Source organism: Cornus florida, unplaced genomic scaffold, assembly GCF_030987335.1.
Source record: "Cornus florida cultivar Cherokee Brave unplaced genomic scaffold, ASM3098733v1 CherokeeBrave_3.0.0_Hap2_Chr06, whole genome shotgun sequence".
NCBI lineage: Eukaryota > Viridiplantae > Streptophyta > Magnoliopsida > Cornales > Cornaceae > Cornus > Cornus florida.
In genome coordinates, this window is record NW_026775576.1 from 89,243,517 (window position 1) to 89,265,703 (window position 22,187).

At 38.1% G+C, this 22,187-nt stretch overlaps 2 protein-coding genes across 5 annotated transcripts; one reads left to right on the forward strand and one right to left on the reverse strand.

The window, feature by feature from the left end:
- The first annotated feature begins 669 nt into the window (after positions 1–669).
- Positions 670–7,841, forward strand: LOC132312721 (ubiquitin-conjugating enzyme E2-17 kDa-like). The gene is made up of 4 exons (XM_059811199.1): positions 670–1,696; positions 1,831–1,908; positions 3,909–4,036; positions 7,106–7,841. The coding sequence occupies exons 2-4, from the start codon at positions 1,839–1,841 to the stop codon at positions 7,241–7,243; spliced, it is 336 nt and encodes a 111-aa protein (XP_059667182.1). The 5' UTR covers positions 670–1,696; positions 1,831–1,838; the 3' UTR covers positions 7,244–7,841.
- A 2,055-nt stretch (positions 7,842–9,896) lies between these two features.
- LOC132312718 (potassium transporter 26-like) lies at positions 9,897–18,075 on the reverse strand. Of its 4 annotated transcripts, XM_059811196.1 has the most exons (3): positions 17,484–18,074; positions 13,932–14,797; positions 9,901–10,702 (listed from the first exon to the last, which is right to left on the reverse strand). In XM_059811196.1, exons 2-3 carry the CDS (start codon positions 14,037–14,039, stop codon positions 10,121–10,123), a joined length of 690 nt encoding a protein of 229 aa, XP_059667179.1. In that variant the 5' UTR covers positions 14,040–14,797; positions 17,484–18,074; the 3' UTR covers positions 9,901–10,120. The 4 variants fall into 4 exon arrangements, 2 of the variants coding, with proteins under 2 accessions (XP_059667179.1, XP_059667178.1); XR_009483315.1 differs by having other exon boundaries at positions 9,897–10,702; positions 11,214–18,075; XM_059811195.1 differs by having other exon boundaries at positions 13,932–18,072.
- Positions 18,076–22,187: the final 4,112 nt, after the last annotated feature.

Consider the following 22,187-nt stretch of genomic DNA (forward strand, 5'->3'; position numbering starts at 1 on the left):
TGAGTTTAGCCTAATGTTGAATTTTTATATTTCAGTCGCAGAAGTCCAATTGATATGTGTGTTAACAAACCCATTTCGAGAATAACAGGAACCTAGCTGTATTATGTCTAGAGGAAATTGCTTCGGTGGATCTCTCGTTGGTAGGGATTGGTGGCCGTCGTTGTTGGGGGCGATGGTGTTCGTAGGTTGAGATGAAAGGGAGAACACATGCCAGAGGAGAGAAAATATTTAATTATATTAATGGGCATTTTGGTCATTTCATTATTCTGATATTTTTTTATTAAAATAAAATAAAATAATGAAAGGCAATCTCGACTTTTCACATCATTTTAGGGGCTGTTTGGATCTCATTTCTTATAGGGGGTGTCATTGTTCAAAAATAAGCTAACTTTCGTGTGACTGTCAAATAGGTAAACCTGATGGGGTGTGAGTGTAATTAACCCTTCTTTCTTTATTTCTTTCCAGTTCTCCAAGGAACTGGAAGAAAGCTCTTCTCAGAAGTCGCTAATCAAGTCTAAACTCCATCGTAAGCAAACAAGTGAACAACCAAAGTTAATATCAAAAGGTTCTTCAATCTCTTTATCCCTTTTTCTGATTCTTTTCTTTTTCTTTTTCTTTTTCTTTTTGTTGATTGCGTGTCCGAAAAATGAATAATGTAACCGAGTTTAGCCACCCATTTCAGAGTACCACATATAATCATATTTGATCAAGTGGGAGAGTTTTAGGGTGAAGGGTTGGAGGAATAGGAAACTCTTATGGTTATACGTATTTTTAGTAATTTTTCCTTAAAAATTAACCAGTTATTAATCATTTGGCGATGACCCATGTCAGGTTGATTAATTTTGATTTTTGGGTTTAGAGACAGAAAAGTGAGGTTCAAAGAGGATGGTAGGAGAACCAGAGCATACCCAAAATCCATGGACGGATACTGAGAAATCCTCAGCAGAAGAAATGGGAGCTTCTCATTCTCAGCCTCACCATTCCTACAACACATCTGATGTCAAATTGGGTTTCCACGTGCGAAGCCTCTCTGCTGCTGGTGCAGCAGTGCTCTCGGCAGTCCTTGTCAACCCACTAGATGTTGTCAAGGCATTTGTTTTAATCTTTTGAAAATTTCAATTTTGTAATTGATTTTCTTTTGTTTTTGTGATTATGCCCATTTGTATATTCAAGTTATTATTTTCTTTATATTGTTATTTAGCTATTTTGTAATGTTTTCTGTGTGATTGTTGGGGATTCATGCTTAGTGTTTTACATCCTGTAGGTTTTGCTGGTTGCTCTTTTGTGTTTCTTCTTTCGTCCATAGATACACTGCTGTTGTATTATTTGCCAAGTGTTATTTCTATTAATTCACAGTGTATGCTTTTGTTTTCTCTAAACAATGTTGTTTTTATGATTTTAATCAATGGAAAAGTATATTGTATTCTCTGTGTCTTCATCTTCTATTGTGTTTCCTTCATTCATGTAATGGAATATAGATGAACTTGTTTTTGTGTGCACCATTTTAATAAATTCTTCATGGTACAAGTATGATGGTTTTTTCCTGTTATCTTTAAATACTAAGATGTATATTAAATTTGATTTTTAACTTGGGTTGAGAAGGTCATGGCAAGGGAAGACATCATGGTTGGTCATTTTGGTGTTGGAGAATTTTGGTCTGATCTGGTCTAATCTAATCTTATCTAATCCTCCTCGGGTACAATTTTCATTCCTTGCAGCTCTCTCTCTCTATATGTATATCTATATGTGTATGTAGAGTTGTGTCTATTATACTTAATCATTTAACAGTTGCTGATCTCGATCTGAGCTGATCTAGCTGTTGAAACTCAGGTCTCGCCATGGCTTCTAAGCGGATCTTGAAGGAACTCAAGGATCTCCAGAAGGATCCTCCTACATCTTGCAGCGCTGGTATCACCTTTCCTAGACCTTTATATATATATATACACACACACGCGTCTATAGTAGTATAGACATATTTGTACACATTCATATCTACATGTGTATATATCCAATGAGTATTTGTGAGGTAATACTGGTTGATTTATGCTGGTAGACTTTGTTTTTGATGAGATTCTAATGTTGTGTTGTCGGTTCAAAGTCATAGTTGTTGATTATTTTCTTTTCGTCCCTACCCTTCAAGTAAATTACTTGTTTTCAAGTTTGATATCTGGGTTTAGTTATAAAAAGATTAAAATAAAATAAAATTTGATATCTGGGTTTGTTATGTGAAATTTGTGTTATGTTTTGGGTTTAACTTTTAGTGGTCCTTGACCTTCTGCGCTTGGTGGATCAGGATCCTTTTTTCCTCCTTAGAAGGTCTACCCTTTTTGAGTAGCCAGACATGTCATTCCCGAGTCATTTTCCGACTTGGTTCCTTGGGGTGGTTTTCATTGTCATGCCAAAAGGTCAAGGACTGGAGTCATGTTTCAAAGGTTTTGTAAATCAATCAACATATCAAAAGCTAATCTGGCTACCTCAAGGTGATAAAATGCTCAAAATTAGTTCAGATGCATCTTTGTGTAGATCATAAGGTGAAGACCGTAAAGTAGGTGGACGCATATCAGCAGGGGACTCTAATACAAATGTTCTAAAAGCTTCAACCTTTTTATGGAGTCATGTTTAGAAGGTTTTTATTGCAGAAGCATTAGTTTTAAGGCAGGCCATCAAGCAATCTTCTCTTTGGGGCTTTCAGAGCTGTGTTACTGAAGGGATACCCAATTGGTGATCCTAGTGTAGCAGAGGCTTTAATCTAGGATCGGTATGCAAAGACGTTGAAGCAAAATACAGCTTTTCAATGCCCTTTTTAACTTTTTATGAAAAATACAATTGCATACTCTATTAAAGGAAACCTAAAAAATGTAGACACGCATTTTTCTTAATTCTATTTCTCATTTTTATTTTTATTTGGTTGTTCAGTGATGCCATGCTTTAAGGCTTTGGTGTTCCAGTGATATCATATTATCAAAATAACATGTATGCTTTTTAATGCTTCCTGGTCATCTATTTGAATCTCGTCAACTTCATTTCCAAATTTCAATAGTTACTGCATTCCCGCCTTCTGATGATAGGGAAAAGGGTCCTGATTAACCTGCTTATCGGTAATCTCGATTGCACCCCTCTTCATCTTCCTTTGATATATTTCTTTCACATTCAATGAGTGGATGTTTGGTCGACATGTGAAGGTGGCAGTAGATTGGGTCTTGGTGCATCCTCTTTGAAGGCATTGGGCCACCTATTGGGGGATACTGTCACCACCTTATTTGCTATCCATGTATTAAGCACTGCGATTCCTTCCTCTTTTACAAGGAATTGGTGGGGGAATAGGTCTTTGCCTTTTCTTCCGAGTGTCAGTCACGGCAACCTCATCTTTTTCCTCCCCTTGTGAGATCTGTTGTTCATCAACAGAGGAAGCAACCACAGATCGATTTGGTTGCTTTGCTTCAAATCATGCCTGTTAGAATTCAGATCTGGATCACATGAAAATCACTTGGAAGAATGATAACAGTAGGATCCATAGGATTGGAATTCGGAAGAATCGAGTTTTTTGTTCTTATTTTGGATTTATTGGGTCTACGACCTATTCTTGGCAAAGGATTTGAGTATAAAGCCCAACACTTTAGCCTAATTGCATTTAATATAAAAAGTAAAAAGAAAAGAACAAAAAACAAGACCCAACTTCAAAAGTAGACAAGATTCAGCTCTTAACTTCAAAGGCGTGACTTAAAAATTTCCTCTCTTTTGTTCTATTTTATTATATTCATTTTTTCATTTTTCTAAATAAGAACAAAGAGAGCTCAGCTTCCCCCATTCTTTGCCCACCTTGAACACAAATTTTACAACTTTATCATTCATTATTTGTGCAACTGCTTTATTTAATTGTTATCCTTGTTATTCTTTGTATGCTTCAGGTCCATTGGCCGAGGACATGTTTCACTGGCAAGCAACAATTATGGGTCCTCCAGACAGTCCTTATGCTGGTGGAGTTTTCTTAGTTGCCATCCATTTTCCTCCAAATTATCCATTCAAGCCACCTAAGGTGTTTCAAACACTCTGATTCTTTATTGTAAAGTTCCTCATGAACTGTAATTGTCTGCATGCTTCATGACCATCCTTTTCTCATTCCCATTTTGAGTTGTTTGCGACTTGGGAAGTTTGACAGCCCATGTTGTTTAATTTGAAACGTGCACTGCTTTTGGACTAAATTTGTGTCTAATGGCTCTAATACCTAGCCTGTTGGTCTATAAATTTGTTTCTAACGTGCACTGTTTTCAAGAACCATTCATTGGTTTACTTATTTGAATAGTCCTTTATGTCTCATTCGCTTGTTGTGTTTAAGTTATAATCCAAAATGTTAGCCTGTCATATTTATTGCTAAGAAAGAATGAAGTAAAAGAGAGGAATAAAAGGTGAAGAATTCGACTCTTTTAGATGATAGAATGACATATTATGATTTTGCCGTTTTATTGCTAAACTTAAAAACAAGTTGACTAAAAAATGCAACTGGAGCTAACCCAAAATTTAGATTGCTACCTATAAGCGATATTGGCCTTTTGAACTTGCATGCAAATCATTTGAAACTTGCATTTTTGATGGATAGATTCAGTTTGTAGTATAGTCCATGTATTTATGATCGATAGATTTGGTTTTTAGTATAGTCCAAGTTCTTGTAGGCCCATCACTTACGTTCACTGCTTTGTCATACCACACTTCTTTCCACTGAAAGAAAGGGTTACAAGATTGGATGAAATTGCAACATTTGTAATATGCTTATTTCGTAGGTTGTTGTAATTGTTTGAATAGTTTGTCTTTATTCTTTATGTTGTTGTATCATTTGTTTATCTATTTGAATTTCTTTTGCGATTGACAGATTGATAAAAGATTTATGTAATCTTATTTTGTTTCTTTAAGAGGGGCTGAGGAATCCCATTCCCTTTGGTTCTTATTCCTACCATCATGATTTTTAGAAGTGATAGGGGAATGGTGTAAAAAGATCTGTACCCACGAGATGGGGAAGGATCCGTACCCACGCGGTGGGTCTTGGGCTATGGTCAGGCTTAAAGGAATAAGTATGGACCTTCCTAACACCAAGTGGTTTTAGGAGAGATGGTTCCCAGCTTTGCACTTTGGTATCAGAGCCAAGTGCCAGGTCGCGGTTTCGAATCCCCGGGAGGGGGAATGGTGTAAAAAGATCTGTACCCACGAGATGGGGAAGGATCCGTACCCACGCGGTGGGTCCTGGGCTATGGTCAGGCTTAAAGGAATAAGTATGGACCTTCCTAACACCAATTGATTTTAGGAGAGATGGTTCCAGCTTTGCACTTTGAGGTTCTTGCAGTACGGAATGTTCCAGCTCAAGAAGCAGAAGATCTTGAGGAATAGAGAATTGTTATTTGGGTTAACAATCTAAAGATTTCCCAGATAGAGCAAATCATATTTCTACATTTCCACCATTAGTTTCTATAATACTTTCCACTTGGGATCGTAGAGAGGGTTGAGGATGTTCTTCATTTTCTAAAAACCAAGCTTCAGGTGGTGTAATTTCACTCCATTTAAGCCGCATTATTCCCTTGTTAGGCCATTAGTGCATTTGTTTCCTTAAATTGAGCAACCTTGATGTCGGAAGAAGTTGGATGAAAATTTCTTTTAACTTTCTCAAATTGAGAGGTAGAAATATGAGCATATTTGAACTTTGGCCACCATTTTGAGGCATATTGGTGATAGAGGCAAGGAGTTCCATGCTTAACATCTGTAATAAGCCAATAACATATTGCCAAGCAATGATTGAAGATGTGGCAAAATTTGTCATAAAATACATAAATGGAATTGTTACTCTGACAAGATTGTTCAAGACAATCATAACATGAAGAGTATGCATTAAGAACATCTTCTGAAAGAATTTCAATGTCAGTACCAAATTGAGCCAATTAATCCATGAACCATGTTGGGAGTTCCTATTCAAATTCTTTGGCAAAATAAATAAACCAAGAGTGTTTGAATTTATTATTTTGATAATAAAATACATACTTCCAAGCATCTTGATAATCAAATTAATTGAATTCTTGGGGAGAAGATTTGAACAGAATTCTTCTGGTATGAGACGGATGAGATGATGTGACAAATTTCAATCTTTGAGGAAGGAATATAGTTGGGAAGCATTTTTGAATTTGTGGTAAATTTGAGGTGATTTGATGATGGTAAGAATTATCTCGTAATATTGACGGGATTTCCTGCAGCTTTGGGTGGAAAAGTAATTTTTGAAATGGCTAAAGATCTCTATGATGAAGGGGATTCAGAATCTGATGACGTAGATAAGAAGTTCTTGCAATAATAATGGAGATGACTGTTTTGGAATTTATCTTACTCAATTCAACTAAATTAGACTCTAATAATTACCCAAGACATGAAAGCATATCTTTCACATGTTGAATACAACAAAAGGTTCTACTTTTGTTAAAGCAAAAGAATCTTACATGTAGTTGCTTTAATAAACAAACTTTACGGACGGAAGAGTCTCTTTTGTGGTTGCTTTTATAAAGCAACTTTTCAGGTTTCTGTAGCATTTAAGTTTATGGATTTGAAGAAAGAAGTTTGTAAACTTGAAGGCATATAAGTTTTACTTTCAAAGTGTTTGTGAGCTTTTCTAGTTATTTTTGTGCTTCTCTGTGTTTCAATCCTTGTTTACCTTACACTCACTTTGTAAGTATGCTAATGCAGAATATTAAGTTTTAATTTTGTTATCGTTTAATAATGTATTATTCTATTGTTGTGTGAAGTATACTAGAGAGTTTTGTGGGATATATCACGGTGGCCTTCAGAAGTGCTTCAAGATTTGAATATAAAGAGAATTCAGATTCCCGCTCCAAGTTCCATTTGTCCAAAACTTTCAATTTTCAGCCATATTTGCAAATGACGAACTGAATTTTAATAGATCAGTTAAAATTTTGACTCAGTTAATAGAAATAAAAAATTGCTATCTTTTGTAGAAATCTAATCTGATTTTCCCCATTTCATTGGTTTCATATTTCTTTTTCTTTAATCCTTGAGGTTCAAACTTGAGATGCTCCGTCTCTCTCTCTCTAACACATTCTGGTGGATAATGTTGCAGGTGGCATTTAGGACAAAGGTTTTCCACCCAAATATAAACAGCAATGGAAGCATATGCCTTGACATTTTGAAGGAACAGTGGAGCCCTGCACTAACCATTTCCAAGGTTACTATTTTGTACCCTAGAGCTCGAGCTTAGAAATTAGAACAAGCCATGATTAAAGTGACTGCATAACAGCATTGAGTTTAAGGTGGTGATTTTTATAATATATGAACTAGTAAGCTCCATTGATCACATTAGTGATCATGCTCTTCCTCTCGACTTCTATCAAGAAAATTATTGTTTGTGATCTAGAGGCTGATATTTGGGCCTCCATTTTCATTTTTCTTCTTTAATTGTCATTCTCTGTTATTAAGTTTTTTGATATATTTAAAAGAGGGTTTCATGTTCATCTTGAATTGAGTAAAAATGGTTCTCTACATTTTTGGTATTGCTCTCTATCTGTTCTTTGCTGACGGACCCAAATCCAGATGATCCCCTGGTGCCAGAGATTGCTCATATGTACAAGACTGACAAAAACAAGTATGAGACAACTCCAAGGAGCTGGACCCAAAAGTATGCCATAGATTAGGCATTCTATATTATGTACTCGGGAAGAGCCTCTCTTTCTAATACTTGGTCTTTCACTTCTATGTATGAATGAAATTAAGACTTGCCTCTTGAATCCTAAAATGGACAAATGGAGGGGTTCGAAACATGCCATAAAAGGAGGGAAACACACAAATGTTGCTTTTAATTGTTTGTATGGCTTATTTGATCTTTGGAACTTAAACTCTTTCCCAAATTTGGTAATTACCATGTTTTTCCCACACATTATTTCCGGTTTACTAGAATGTTAAGTTTTGGTTTCAGATAAGCTTTTGGATGAGGTTTTCATACTTTGAGGTGCATTGCTGTTACTATATAGATAATGCCGGAGGGCAATCCTGGGTTCGCTAAATTGAAAATTTGACAATCTCTAGACTTGCAGAGATGAATTAGCCGAGTTTAAGATAGAAGAATGTGTTTAAATACTTACAGAAAAGAGGGAGACCCGAGCTGGAAAATGAGTTGTTGAGGTTAGAAATATTGTGTGGAATGAGCTGATTTTGGCTTGGATACGGAGTAATGAAGGGGCTATAAATATATATTAATAATGGAACCAAGAAAATTGTGACTTTAGGTACTAATTTGTGCTGCCATCTTTGTCCTTTCACAGGACTTTTAATACTTCAGTTGATTTCAAACGCGAGCGCGCGCGCGCGCTCACACTGAAATGCTTTGAACCTCAGCTCCCTGGACTAAATTTTCTAGTGTGTGGCTTTGACATACAAGACTTGTTTTCTACACTCTTTCTACCATAAATCAGAGTAGTTTGTCCTCATACATAATCAGTGCTCTCTGTTTCTACCAATAAATGACAACAGTTTATTCACATACATAATCAGGGCTATCTCTACCATAAATAAGAGCAGTCTGTTCAGATACATAATCCTGCTTCATCAAGCAAGGCCACAACTTCCTCTGGTTAACTAGTGAGCTGCAAGAATTGGAATGTGCAGCTAGATTTCATAAACCATTCCAACTTGCAAAGTCTTTCCAGGTGGAACTCCCAAGTGTCAAAACTAGTGCAGTTTGTTCTCATACATAATCAGTGCTCTCTGTTTCTACCAATAAATGATAACAGTTTATTCACATACATAATCAGGGCTCTCTCTACCATAAATCAGAACAGTATGTTCAGATACATAATCCTGCTTTATCAAGCAAGGCCACATAACTTCCTCTGGTTAACTAGTGAGCTGTAAGAATTGGAATGTGGAGAATGATTTCATAAAGCATGCAAAGTCTTTCCAGGTGGAACTCCCAAGTGTCAAACTAGTGCAGTTCTTCTAAAAGAACCTGTACAAGTAATCTATTGTGAAGTGGGCAAACCATCCGTAGTTCTTGTTTGCTTTGAGAATAGTCCTTCCCGTCACTAGGAGTTGTATATGGAAACCTTGGAACACCTCCCCTCTATGTCTTCTCCTCCATTCGCCTCTCAAACCAAGGTGAAGAGGACCTGCTCGGAATATTCAGTTTGATCTTCTGGACTTTAACTTCAATTGCCATGATCAAATATGTATTTATAGTTCTTCAAGCTGATGATCACGGAGAAGGTGGTACATTTGCTCTGTATTCATACCTCTGTCGTCATATTAATTTCTGGAGCAAACTTACCATTCAAAACACAAAATTAGAATATGATTCCAACATGGGATATTACACCCAAGAAAGTGCTGTGAAATCTAGGACTAAGCAGTTCCTTGAAGAAAGTTTAGTTGCTCAGTCCGCCTTAACTTTTGTCGTAATGCTGGGAACTTGCATGTTTAATTGGCGATGGCGCTCGGACTCTTGCCACCAGCGGTAATTTCACATACTAGTTAAAGTAAATCTATTGGATCTGGCTATGTTGAGCTCCAATTTTCTTCTGGTTTGATGTTTTCTTTCTTATATGCATAAGCCACAAAGCACTTTAGCGTAAGAATAACAATTATTACATGTTGCAGTTCTCTCAGCCCTTCAAGGGATTCCCTCTGTTTCCTCAAAGATAAAACAAAGTGAGATATGTTCTAACCCTACTATTTTAACTAATCCAAGTTCAATTTATGTTTGTCTTAAGAGTATGTTATTGTCCTGGCGGTTGTGCTGCGGTTGTGCTACTTGTCGTCCTCTTCATTTTCCAGCAATGTGGAACAACTAGAGTTATGGTTCTTATCAAATGCTGCAATTGGCATATTAGCATGATTGGAGGGAAAGAGAAGCTGACTTCTCTTTCCCTCCAATCATGCTAATATGCCAATTGCAGCATTTGATAAGAACCATAACTCTACTTGTTCCACATTGCTGGAAAATGACGAATAGAAGTAGCACAACCGCAAGGGCAATAACATGCTCTAAGACAAACATAAATTGAACTTGAATTAGTTAAAATAGTAATTATAGTTTTTTTTTTTAAAAATGCTTTTGGAGTGTTACAACATAGCTCACTTTGTGTTATCTTTGAGGAAACGAGTGAATCCAAGGGCTGAGATAACTACAACACGTAATAATTGTATTAAGAATAACGCTATAGTGCTCTGTGGCTATGCATAGAAGAAAAAAAAACATCAAACGAGAATAAAATTGGAGCTCAACACAGCCAGAAGCAATAGATTTACTATAGTATGTGAAATTACCGCTAGTGGCAGGAGTTCGAGCGCCATCGCCAATTACCATGCAAATTCCCAGCATTACGACAAAAGTTAAGGCGGACTGAGCAAGGAACTTCTTAGTCCTAGATTTCACAGCACTTTCTTGGGTGTTCCGGAAATTAACAAGACGAAAGAGGTATAAATAGAGAGCAAATGTACCACCTTCTCCGTGATCATCAGCTTGAAGAACGATAAATACATATTTGATCAAGGCAATTGAAGTTAAAGTCCAGAAGATCAAACTGAATATTCCGAGCAGGTCCTCTTCACCGGGGATTGAGAGGCGAATGGAGGAGAAGACATGGAGGAGAGGTGTTCTAAGGTCTCCATATACAACTCCTAGTGATTGGAATGCCAGTAACACTGTTTCCCCTCCATGATAGTCCTGGAAAATGAATTACCTTATTTAAATGTTAGTGAACCAAACAAAGTAGCTAAAGCATTAACAAATAACACGTGCAAATAAATTATAACTTACCCAAAAGTAATATTGTTATTTCCCCAGTGTAAAGATTGGAGAAAATTACTGCAATTTTCTTGTTTAGTTTTCTATGTGCTCATATAAAGTTAGGATGCAGTAAAATATGGGAGAAATACTGGAAACAAATTAAAATACAATCTTCTCAACAAATTATGCTAACAACTTGTAAATTTAAAAAAATAAATTAATTAATTAATTAATTAATTAAATTAAAACCTAACATGCAGGTAACTTTTAGAGTCTAAACTGTGCATACATACATACATTTATGCAGCATTTTTATGGATTTATTTGATAGTCTGATAATTGAAATAATATATCATTATAGTATTGAAATGAAGTATTTCTGCTACTACAATGTGCAGTCCAGAAAATTGAATCCTTAAAAGTTTTTGAAATGAAGAAAATTTTTTACCTTGGGTTTCCTTAGAGGAGGCAGATATAAGTACCAGTAGAAACTGAGTGATCTGGGTAGGTCATGAGACTCAGAATCACCATACATATATGCCGCCGCTTTCAAGATGTTCTTTGCTCTGGTTAGCAGTCACTATGGCGTCTTCCATGCTTCTATGCTACAATCAAGGCTATTCGGGCGTTTGGGTTGTCTTCACCAAGGGCGGATCCAGGATTTCTCAATGGGGTGGGCTAAATCAAAATATATCAACCAAAATCAACTATTGTTTAATTCAATTTTAGTTAATTAACAATGTTTCTTTAGACAATTGACTGATTAAGGCATAGAAAATCCTATTTGGCAATTAATAAAAAAAAAATAGCCAATTTATTTTTGAACAATTCACCACTCAGTACCCTATCTCTTCTTTTGACCAATTTACTAATCCTATTTGAGAATCTACTAGTGGAAGCAGAGTGTGAGGTAGTTCATGGCAAGCCCCCTTCCAACACTATGAAATTCACTCAACACTATGAGGTAGTTCTTGTTATGATTTTTTTTAGTTCTGAAAACATTTAGATCTTCAAAACCTTGGCATGTTGATAAAAATTGTTTCAGATTCAATCTCGGCAGATTTGTAATCCAATTCAGATTCTTTTTTTCTTTATCTTTTTTCATGCCCAGATTCAAATTTTCTTGTAGACATAATTGACGACAACAAAAAACAGAAATAGAAGTTATAGAAATAAAAAATAAAAATAAATAAAAAATTGTTTTGCTGAAATAAAATGTAGATTAAGGTGATTATCTCAAAATGCAATGCAATGATTATCTCAAAATGCAATGCAAATTTTGTTACTTTTATTGTAAATAAAAAAAATTATATTAAAAACATCATAAAAAATTTCACCAAATAGGATTTAGTATGCAAAACAAGAAATACAGACCTTGATTATTAGTTGATTTAGAAAAAAATTAAAAACAAAATCCATACATACAAGATAGCAGTTGCAAAGATAGAGGGGGGGCAAGCTTGATCCTCACCTATGAGGCTGCCTTTTTGATTAAACACCCTAATAATATGGGAAATGCCTTTTACATTTCCATTCCTAAACCAGTGTACTGGCCTATGTTCGTTATATCTATGCTAGCTGCCATTGTTGCAAGCCAATCAATGATATCTGCAAGCTTCTCTATCATAAAGAAGTCCCTCACTCTCGTTTGTTTCCCTCGGGTTAACATGATACACACTTCCTCCAAGCATGAGGGGCAAGTCTATTCTCCAGAAAAAAAAAAACTACACCCTCATGATTATCTGTATGGCTCTTGTGGTCTGGTCAGATTCAGATATGGTGTTGAAATAGGAAATGCATTTGGTAAACCATCTTCTTAGATACACATTTTCAATTTCTATTGAGTGAATATTTTCTTTGATTTTTAGTGTAACTTCGGGCTTTCATAACAATGGTAGGTGTGGTTGTCGTTTGGGTCATGATCATAACGAGTTGCTTGATAACATTAGTTATGCTTGTGATATGGGACACAAATCATCTCCCCATCTGTGCCTTCAATTGCAACAAATGGCAAGAAAAAGGCACAGATGAGGAGAGGTTTCGTGTCCCATATCACAAGCATAACTAATGTTATCAAGAAAGGCGTTATGATCATGACCCAAACAACAACCACACTTGCCATTGTTATGAAAGCCAGAAGTTACATTAAAAATAGAAAATGTGTATCTAAGAAGATGGTTTACCAAATGAATTTCCTATTTCAACAACATCTTTGAATCTGACCACAAGAGCCATACAGATAATCATGGTGTGTAATTTATTTCTGGAGAATAGACTTGCCCCTCATGCTTGGAGGAAATGCGCATCATGTTAACCCGAGGGAAACAACCAAGAGTGAGGGACTGCTTTATGATAGAGAAACTTGTAGATATCATTGATTGGCTTGCAACAATGGCAGCTAGCGTAGATATAACGAACATAGGTTAGTACTGGTTTAGGAATGGAACTGTAAAAGGCATTTCCCATATTATCAAGGTGTTTAATCAAATAGGCAGCTTCATGAGGATCAAAGTTGGATAAACAAATGAAGAGAAAGCCAACTGCGAGAGAGAACATTCTAATGAAGTCAATCATGTTAATAGAATTCAGTCAAGAAACTCAATATAGCTTTATGGGAACCCATTGCTTACCTGAATTGCTTTCTTGGTGATGTGGCCAAGATCAGCAAACACATGGCTTCAGCCCCTATCCCATAATTTAACAAGTTAAGAAATTAAAATGGATCCCCCTTTTAAAATAACTTAAACAATGAGAACATTTTGCAGCATAAACACATGCAGCATTTTTATGGATTTATTTGATAGTCTGATAATTGAAATAATATTTCTTATATTTTCTGCTACTTCAATATGTAGTCTAGAAAATTGAATCCTTAAAAGTTTTTGAAACTTAAATAATTTTTTTTTTTTTTTTTTTGGAAATAAAAAACTAGAATGAGTTGATACCACATTCCTATGCATACAACTCAACAACTACAAAATAATTGAATCCCACCTTATTGCAAATTCTAGTAGGCCCATATTTAAGAATTCTATATTTTATAATTTTATTGTAACAAGTAATAACCACCTCAACTTGAATTAATGAACACGGGTATGGTGAAAACTTTAAACGTCTTGCACACAAAAAATAAATAAATAAATAAGACATGAAGAATTTTTTTTACCTTGGGTATCCTTGGGGTTGTCTTCACCTTCGTACTGTAAATAGCGATGGGGTTTCTACTTGGAGGTTCCAATCCGGCGGTAAGGCTCCGGTTTGATATGACACGCATGTGCTATCATGTGATCCAAAAAGTTGGAATTAAATTACCATACTGCCCTTATTTACATATTCTCTCTCTATACTCTCATATCGGCATATCAACACCACACCCCACCATCGCCGCGGGACTGAACACCACAGACCACCATCGCCGCCAGACTGAACTTCGAGCCGCACCACGAGAAACTAATCACTTACTGTCGCCTACACCATCCCTCTCTAACGGCGCCACTTCCCTCTCCACATCACCACCACCACCGCAACTTTTTCCTTATCCACACCACTGTAGCACCGGAACGAACAGAGAGGAGGAGTGGCTTGGCCGGATTGCCAAGTTTGTCAGTTTTTCCAGGCTCCAAGCACGTCACGCGCTCCTGCGAGTAGATCTAACGTGCTTTTCTGGGACATACTGATCCAACTTGTTGTGTCTTCTTCGCCTTTGAAACGAGGAAAATCAAGTTTAACAATCTTGGGAAGATAAGACTGTTGCGATCCATTTTGTCGAATTCCATTACCATTGTTAAGTCGATTTCCAAAATTTGAAGTACAGCTACTGAGTGCTCTCCTTCATCACGGTCAGGGTTGGGTCGCAAATTGAGCTTTTCGAAAAGCTAAGAAAGCTTCTCCATAATTTTTGTTGGCCAGTGGTGAGCGATCCTACGTCTGCCTCCAATTTATCCACCTGTGTATCCATGCCCTTGCTCTGATACCACTGTGGGGCGTACTGAGGAGAATTCCTCTTTTGTTTACTGGAACCTATAATGCAATCTAAGAAAAAGAATTAACGGTTAATTGAGGAACCGAGACCTCTGATACAACTCAAGGTTGAACAACGGATAAGCATACTTTATTCATGATTCCTTCAACTTAAATAGAAGCTACTTACAACAGAAATCAGTAACAGTAGGACTCTACCAACTAACATAGAGAATTAAGAGGACTCTACCAACTAAATAGCAAAAGAAGTTAACTTGCAATTAATTCAGGAGAAAACTATTTCTTTCCTGTTTATTAGGCCTCAACTAACTAACAGAGATGCCATGAGCTGGAAGAATATAATGACAAATATAATAAAAGGAAATACGTAACATTTTCACGCGCACACACGCCCCCTCTTCTTCGGCGACCGCGCTTCAGACTCCGAGCTTCGACCGTGATCTTCTTCACGCCCTCTGCCTCAACATCAACTCTCTGCCACTGTCAAGCACCGGGAAGGAGCGGAGGCTGATTTAGGCGAAGCCGCCGTCGTGAAGAAGAGGAGAGGAACAGAGACCGGAGCAGTGCTGGGTCTATTCCGAGAAGGAGCGGTGTGTCAGTTTCTGGAAGGGGAAGCCGCCGCAGTGCTTCGCTACCGCCGACCTTCCGTCTCCTCTCTCTACTTGGTTTACTCCGGTGAGCCGGATCGATGACCTCTTGCTCCGCCGAAGAGGTTTTGGGTTTGATCTTGCTTTCAAAGGATAGAAGTTCCAACGGTGGCGATGAACGATGCCAACGAGCAAAGTCTGAACGACGGGTAGTAAGGAATCCGGCGATGATTCGGCAAGCAAAGTCTGAACGGTAGCGAGACAAACCCAAAAACATCCACATCAATCTCTCCTCGCCACTCTAACCTATAATGGCTATTTGGGGGTTGTGATGCTCATGTATATTGTGTTATATCAGTGAGATTATTGGCTTCATATGAAAAAGAAAAATAGGTCTAAAGAAAAAGAACTTCAGATCATAAATTCAAACATGAGAAACAACTTGGACAGAAGTGGGTCTACAATAAATCCTACTTTTTTTTTTTTTTTTTTCACACTAGTTCACCAAAGGTCTACATACATTGATAAGGTAAATTTTTTTGCTATTTAGTAGGATGAGGTATTTTGGTAATACTTACTGATTTTTAAGGTTTAAAATGTCAATGAAAATTTTAATTTATCAAGTACATTACATTAGCAAAATTCATCATTGACTCACATTGACTCACGTTGACTTTAACAAAAGGGTAGTCCGTGTAGGTTAATTTTATCTTTAGGGGAGGTCCGAGTAATTTCTCAAATCATATAGGAGCCCTGTAATTATGGCAAACCATAGGAAGGTCCGTATAATTTACCTTATTATTATTATTATGGTTCCTTTCAGTTTCGGTTTAAAACATAAAGAAGTATTCTCGTTTTGGGTTGAAAAACCAAACTGTTAATTAAATATATGTATATATTTTTTTGTATTAAACTCCCCTACCTTGTCAAAAAGCTACCAAGGACTTAGTGTCCTAGCGGTATCTCCTCTACCTTCTAAAGTAGATTTAAGGGTTCAAGTCTCCAAAGCGGGTGTATGAGTTTAGTGTGTGTGTTTTTGCCAATGACCCAAAAAATAATAATGCATTGTCAAAAAGTAAAATAAAAAATTGCATATTGAAATACCGCTCTAGAAAAGCATCAGGTCTTAGAATCGGTTCCTACTAAGTGCAAATAATTTTTTGGAGGGACAAACAAATCCCCATCTACCAATCGGATATTGAAATCAAAGGACTTTTGCAAAAAAAATGTAAATAAAACTTGTAGAATGTGGTATTTTGCAACTTGTTTGTCTAAGTTTTCTATAGTGATAAATTTTACTAATCGATATTCTCTAGTGATAATTGTCTGTCCTGCAGTGTCCATCTCTAATAGTATAATTTAAATATAAGAAATTTCAATTATTAAAAAAAAATGTTTAGAATTGTGAATTAAAATATGTCAAATAGTATTTGCGACAGCTATTTTTTTTGACATCAAGACTCCTCCAATCAATATCTTGAATGCCTATTTAGCATGCCATACCATCAACTATGTCAAATTTAGTATATCAAAAAGTAGTATGTCAAATAAATTTTTTTTTATTATTTTAATTTATGGATCTCACAAACAATTTAAATTTGACATATTGAAAATCTTCATTCGAAACCTTAAATATTAATAAATTAATAAATTTGACATATGGAGTATGCCAAAATGTCATAGGTCAATTTTCCATATCATACCTCAAATAAATTTGAGGTATGAAATTTGAAGCATCGGTTGGAGATGCTCTAACCCGCCCTTCACGATTATTGGTTGTCTACTGTTCGAACTGTTCTTTATTTTTATGAAATTTGTTTGGTTTTTTTCCTTGTTTGATGGTCGGGCTTGGAATATTTTTTTTTTTTTTTTTTTTTTTTTTTTCAAATCCAAAAAAGTGAGAAATTCAACTCAACAAAACCAAATACTAGTATCAATCATGAAGGTTTCAGGCACCATACAATGAAAAAAAAAATACACCAACAGGTAAGGAATCTAATTTTTATACGTGTTCCTGTATATCTTGCTAACAATCAAATGGATCAGAAAAGAAAACCCAAAGCCATGAACAGATGCATAGTAGGCAAAAATATATGAGCCCTAGATCTGAAAGACGAGAGAGAGAGAGCAACAAAGGTGAGAGGGCTGACCTCTGATTTGATCCAGAAATTGGGAAGAGACAGAAAATGTGTAGGGGAGTTGGGAGGTGGACCAGCTGGAATCGGATGATGGCGAATCAGAGCCGTTGATTGGATTTCTGTTGACGAAGGCCGATGATGTCTGGGTGGACCTCCATGAGAGAGAGGTTAACCTCCTACCCGCAACTCTCAGCATCGTCTTCTACCTTGTGCTTGCTCAGATAACTTGATTAGGGTCTGCTCTTTCAAAGTGAAGAGCCAAAGGAGAGAGAGAATCTCAGAGATTGAGAGGAGGCGAGGACTGAGACTCGAGAGTGAGAGATCTGAGATTGAGGGCAAAAAACCTAAAAAAAAATAGTATGCGCACGGTTTATTTAACGGTTCTCGAGGGGTGGAACCGGAATCGTATGCGCACGGTTTTTAAATTTAAAACCGAAATTACAAGAATCGGAACCGAAATTTTAATTCGGATTCGATTTTCACGGTTCTATGATTCTTTTTATGCATTTCCATAATACATTATAACTGAGCGTGATATTAAAATACTTAGATATTGAATGATGCACACCCAGCACACCATGCTTTGTTGCCACCATTGATAATGAATCTGTCTTTCAAGTCTTAAGTTTCTATTCCACTTTGCTGCTGTTGCTATTTGATATATTTTGAGACAGGCACCTGTCAGAATCTACGCTTATGTAAGGGGAAATTGTTACTTATGCTTAGTTGTCCAATTTTTTTAAGACTCTTGAATTTAAAAAATAGATTCAAATAATATTAAGATATTAGAACATTAATCTTAATTAGAGTGAATCACTGATTGGTAGGTGATTTAGGACCCAATTTTTTTTTTTTTTTTTTTTTTTGGTATGGTGAGGCATAAGGCAATTATTATTAGGGTTAAATACAAAAAATCTCCTGAACTATTAGAGTTTTGTAACTAACCCGAACTATAAAAAAAAACCCCGAATTATGATTTTGTTGTAATTTGCCCCACCAACACAGAATCCGGTACCGAAAAAAGTAAAAGACCTTGCAACCCTTATAATAAAAGGATAGTTTTAAACTTTATACACGTATGTTGCTCGCTTGGAATGTAAAATCTCAAGGACCAATAAAATAGGGACAAGTGGACAACACATAGATGACGTTTTAGAGAGAGAGAGAAGCGAAAGACAGGTAACAGGGAGGAAGGTGAAGAAGCGCTTGAAACATCTGGATTTCTTATTCGGTTGGGTATAGCGGTTCATTTGGATCGGGTGGCAACGAAGGAACTGCACATCGGCGGAGATGGAATGGACCGGCTGCAACGATCCACTCCACCACATAGCATGATATTGTCCGCTTTGGGCCTGAGCCCGCACGGTTTTACTCTTAGACTTTACCTTAAAAGGCCTCATACCAATTGGAGATGACACACTTACATATAAGCACTTCACCTTTCCTCTACCCAGGCGATGTGGGACTGTGCACCCGTAACTCGCCAGTGTGGTAGTCTGTTAGTGTCTCTCGCACCCGCCCACAGGATCATCACAATCCACCCCCTTTGAGGCCCGACGTCCCCGTCGGCACACTTCCGACTGGGTCGACAGCGGGGGTGGAGAAAAAATGCAACGATGAGCTTAACGGGCTGGTTCGGTGGCGGCTCAAATAAAGCAACGATAGCAAGGACGATCTTGAATGGTGGAAAGGATCGGCGAGCAAGGTGGGCTGAACGGCAATGGGCTGGGAAGTGGGTTTTGCACATATTAAGATAAACATACCGAGGATCAGATTCCAAGGCGATGCGAAGCGCTTGATTGATTGTAGATAAAAGGTTCATTTGCGAGTTTGATTTGGGGATTCAATTTTGGGATTTGAGAAATTAGGGTTTTAAAGAATTGGGGTCTTGCAGCTTATAAGTTTGATGATATATATTTGTGAGTGTATATATATATATATATTTCAATGCAAACTCACAAAGCACAACAGAGTAACAAAACCAAATAGAGAGGGGAATTTTTTTTCATTTATCAGAAGCACAACATATATGTGTGTGTATATATATCAATACAAAGCATCGACCAATACATAGCACATTTAGACCCAAATTGAGAGGGGATCATTTTGGCAAGGTTTATTTATTTATTTATCAGAAGAGTACATATATATGTGTATAATGTGTGTGTGTGCGTGTATATGAGGAGGCCCCGGACGACATGGGCCGGATCCGACTCGCAAACACAACATTCAGTTCGTACAGCTGGGTCGGCCCATATAAAGACACTGCCATATGGGCCGAACGGGAGTAAGCCCATCAAAGGTGACCAGGGCTTATGGAGGAATAGGCCCAGATCCAGCAATCAGTAAATATCTTGTAAATATCTTGTAAATATCTATAAATAGGATATGGAATGGAAAGGAGGGGGATCTTTTTTTGGTTGAGGTGTAAGAATTCTAGAGAGAGAAAGAGGAGAAGGAATTTCTTGCATCTTCAATTGGCGCCGTCTGTGGGAAACGCATGGAAGTTTGGTTGATCAATGAGGAATATCGAATGGATTCAAACCAATTCGGTTGATCGAGACTCGATCTTTGGGATTTGAATCCAGATCTGAGCGATTGTGACCTACTCTGGAGGAATTACAATTCTTGAAGCTTTGGCAGGAGTGACTTCAGATCTACGCAACAACGAGTTGTTCGATTGTGGCAGGATCTGACGGATTTAGAGTTCAGACAATTCAGATCTCGTAAACAATGAGCATAATTCGGAGAATTAGAAGCCAGATCTAAAAATTCCTACTCACGAAGCTCGGATCTACTCGCGAACTTGAGATTAATGCCTTTACTCCGTTCGGGAATAATGATAGGTGAAAGCTCCAATCCGATGGAGGCTGTCCAGCAAACAAAGCTTGAGGAGTTGATGAACTTGATTGAAGCTCTCAAAAAAGAGAATGCAGAATTGAAAGCTGGACTGCAACATCGGCAAATACCTGTGGTTTCGCATCCACTTCCAGTCGGAGAAGGAGGTGTTCAATCTAATATCGCGCATCAAGGCGAACAGGACGAGAACAATCAGTCAGCTCACCACCGTGATGAAAGGATGATGGACAATTTGCCGCCAAATGTTCATCGAGTTGAAGATCACGAAGGATCGACTCACGTTGATCCGCAGCGGGAAAGGTTCGACCGAGAGGAAGTGATGGAGGCTGATCGCCGTCGAATAGCGTCGCCTTGGCAAAGAGAGTTCATAGAGGAACGGTCGTTCGATCCGTCTTACCGGCCCTCCATGGTTACTATCACTCATCACGGTTCGGAGGGCAGAACCGTAACTCACAGAGCTACCGCTGGACTCCAGAGAGAGAATGAAGCTCTCCGATCCGCAGCTCGGACGGTGGATTCACCATTCACCGACGAGATCTTGAATGCCCCGCATCCAAGGAAGTTTGCTATGCCAGTCTTTATTCTGTTCGACGGAACGACCGATCCGATCGATCATGTGTATCATATCCAGTTGAAAATGGCCCTGAATACGGAAAATGACTCTTTAATGTGCAAATGTTTCCCTACAAGCCTGGCCGGACCGGCGCTCAGCTGGTTCAAAAACTTGCCTATGAGCTCCATTGGTAGTTTCAGAGACCTGTGCGATCGGTTCATAAGCCAGTACTATGGGAACAAACGCCCGCCGAAGGACATCTCGAGCCTATTCACGATGAGGCAGCACAAGGATGAACGTCTCCAGGCCTTTCTTACCAGGTTTAATCTCACTAAGAGTATGGTGATCGAATGCCACCCTTCTACGGCAGTTCAAGCCTTCAAGTTAGCCATGACACGCGGAACTCCGTTTCACACCAGTCTGGTAGTGAACACGCCGACTACTATGGATGAACTCAATGAGAGAGCCAATGGCTTTGTGCGCCTAGAAGAAGAGGAGGCAGCTAATGCTCGGATAACGTCGCTTGTGTCGACCGAGGAAAAGTCCAAGGCAAAGATCAGGCAGAAGCAGGCTCAGCCGCAACGTCAGACCTCTTGGAAGGCAGAAAAAAGGTCCAGGGAGGAAGAGTTGATTACTCCGCTGAAGGTCACTCTGGCGAGGCTGTATCAGGAGAACAAAGACAAGTTTCATCCACCACTGCCAATTAGGCAACCCCTCGAACAGAGGGATCAAACTAAACATTGTGCTTTTCATTCTGATTTCGGTCATCAGACTAACGAATGCAGGAACCTGAGGAGGCAAGTGGAGATGTTGATAGCTAGAGGAGAGTTCGCGAGTTATGTTCAAGGTTCGGCGATGGAGCAGAATCGACCGGTGGAACAAATAAAAAGGAGTCATAAACAAAGCTCCCACAATTCACAACCAGTTCGTATAATCAATGCTATCCATGGTCGACCCGAGCCTAGTGAAGAGTCAGATGAGCTGCTCCGGGTGCGCCTGCGGCAGGCGCAGATGAAGAAAAGGGTCGGCAATGTGACTACTCTACACCAGCAGAGCCCGTCGATGCAGATAAAGTTCGACTGGACAGACCTGCAGCGTGTTCAACTGCCTCATGACGACCCGTTGGTAGTCAGTTTGACAGTGGCAGATTGCTTGGTGCGCAGAGTTCTGATCGATCCTGGGAGCAGTGCGAATGTCATGCCGAGGGACACATTTGACAGGCTCGACATTAAACCAGAGAGGCTCAAGCCCACCGGAAATCCTTTGTTAGGGTTCGATGGGAAGAGGGTGGAACCCGTCGGGAT